The sequence below is a fragment of the Bison bison genome, unplaced genomic scaffold, assembly GCF_000754665.1.
Source record: "Bison bison bison isolate TAMUID 2011002044 unplaced genomic scaffold, Bison_UMD1.0 scf7180017864280, whole genome shotgun sequence".
Lineage (NCBI taxonomy): Eukaryota > Metazoa > Chordata > Mammalia > Artiodactyla > Bovidae > Bison > Bison bison.
In genome coordinates this window covers 1,766,198-1,767,167 of record NW_011494852.1, presented here as the reverse complement: position 1 = coordinate 1,767,167, position 970 = coordinate 1,766,198, and the positions used below count along the sequence as shown (strand labels likewise).

Below are 970 nucleotides of genomic sequence, written 5' to 3'. Positions count from 1 at the left end.
GGCAGAGTGCGCGCACCCGGACGGAACCGGTTCCAGCTTTTAAAGTGAGTCCGCGCCAGGGAAGCTCAGAGACCAAGACCTGCCTCTCCGCCCACCCCAACCAACCCTAACTCCCTGTGTGGCGTCGGGTGTTCCCGGGCTCCCCGATCTTTGGCTGGAGGTGGGTCCCCTGGAGAGGCTACAGGAGGGGGCCCTGCCGTCGACCACTGCTGCGCGGGGGCGACAACTCTACCCTGGGTGGGGCACCGCGCGCGGGTCTCGGTTCGGCGGGCGACGCAGGAGGTAGTAGGCGTTGCCCCGCGGCCCCTCCCAGCCAGCGCTGAGCTCCAGCCCCACTCGCCGCCCTCTGCAGCCCGCAGGCGCTAAGACCCAGGAGGCGCTGCTCCGTTGTCACCGTTTGCACACTAGAGGGCGACAAACCGGTATAAATGCTGGGCCCGCGCGGGCCTGGCCATTCGCGACCGGGAGCTGAGCGGGCGCGAGCGAGTAGGGGCTCTGGGTGGGCGGTGGCAGCAGCGGCGCCCCGCGCAGGCTGGAGGCCGCCGAGGCTCGCCATGCCGGGAGGACTTTTAGCTCCCCCATGGAGTCGGCCGACTTCTACGAGGCGGAGCCGCGGCCCCCGATGAGCAGCCACCTCCAGAGCCCCCCACACGCGCCCAGCAGCGCCGCTTTCGGCTTTCCCCGGGGCGCGGGCCCCTCGCAGCCCCCCGCCCCACCTGCCGCCCCGGAGCCTCTGGGCGGCATCTGCGAACACGAGACGTCCATCGACATCAGCGCCTACATCGACCCGGCCGCCTTCAACGACGAGTTCCTGGCCGACCTGTTCCAACACAGCCGGCAGCAGGAGAAGGCCAAGGCGGCCGCGGCCCCCGCAGGAGGCGGCAACGACTTTGACTACCCGGGCGCCCCCGTGGGCCCCGGCGGCGCCGTCATGCCCGGGGGGACGCACGGTCCCCCTCCTGGCTACGGC

General features: G+C 71.8%; 1 protein-coding gene across 1 annotated transcript in view; it reads left to right on the top strand.

Moving 5' to 3' along the window:
* The window catches only part of CEBPA (CCAAT/enhancer binding protein (C/EBP), alpha), a 46,767-nt gene that overhangs the window by 1,012 nt on the left and 44,785 nt on the right, over positions 1 to 970 (top strand). Inside the window, 2 exon segments of the mRNA XM_010849281.1 lie at positions 409 to 567; positions 569 to 968. Of these exon segments, the coding sequence (XP_010847583.1) occupies positions 409 to 567; positions 569 to 968 (559 nt within the window).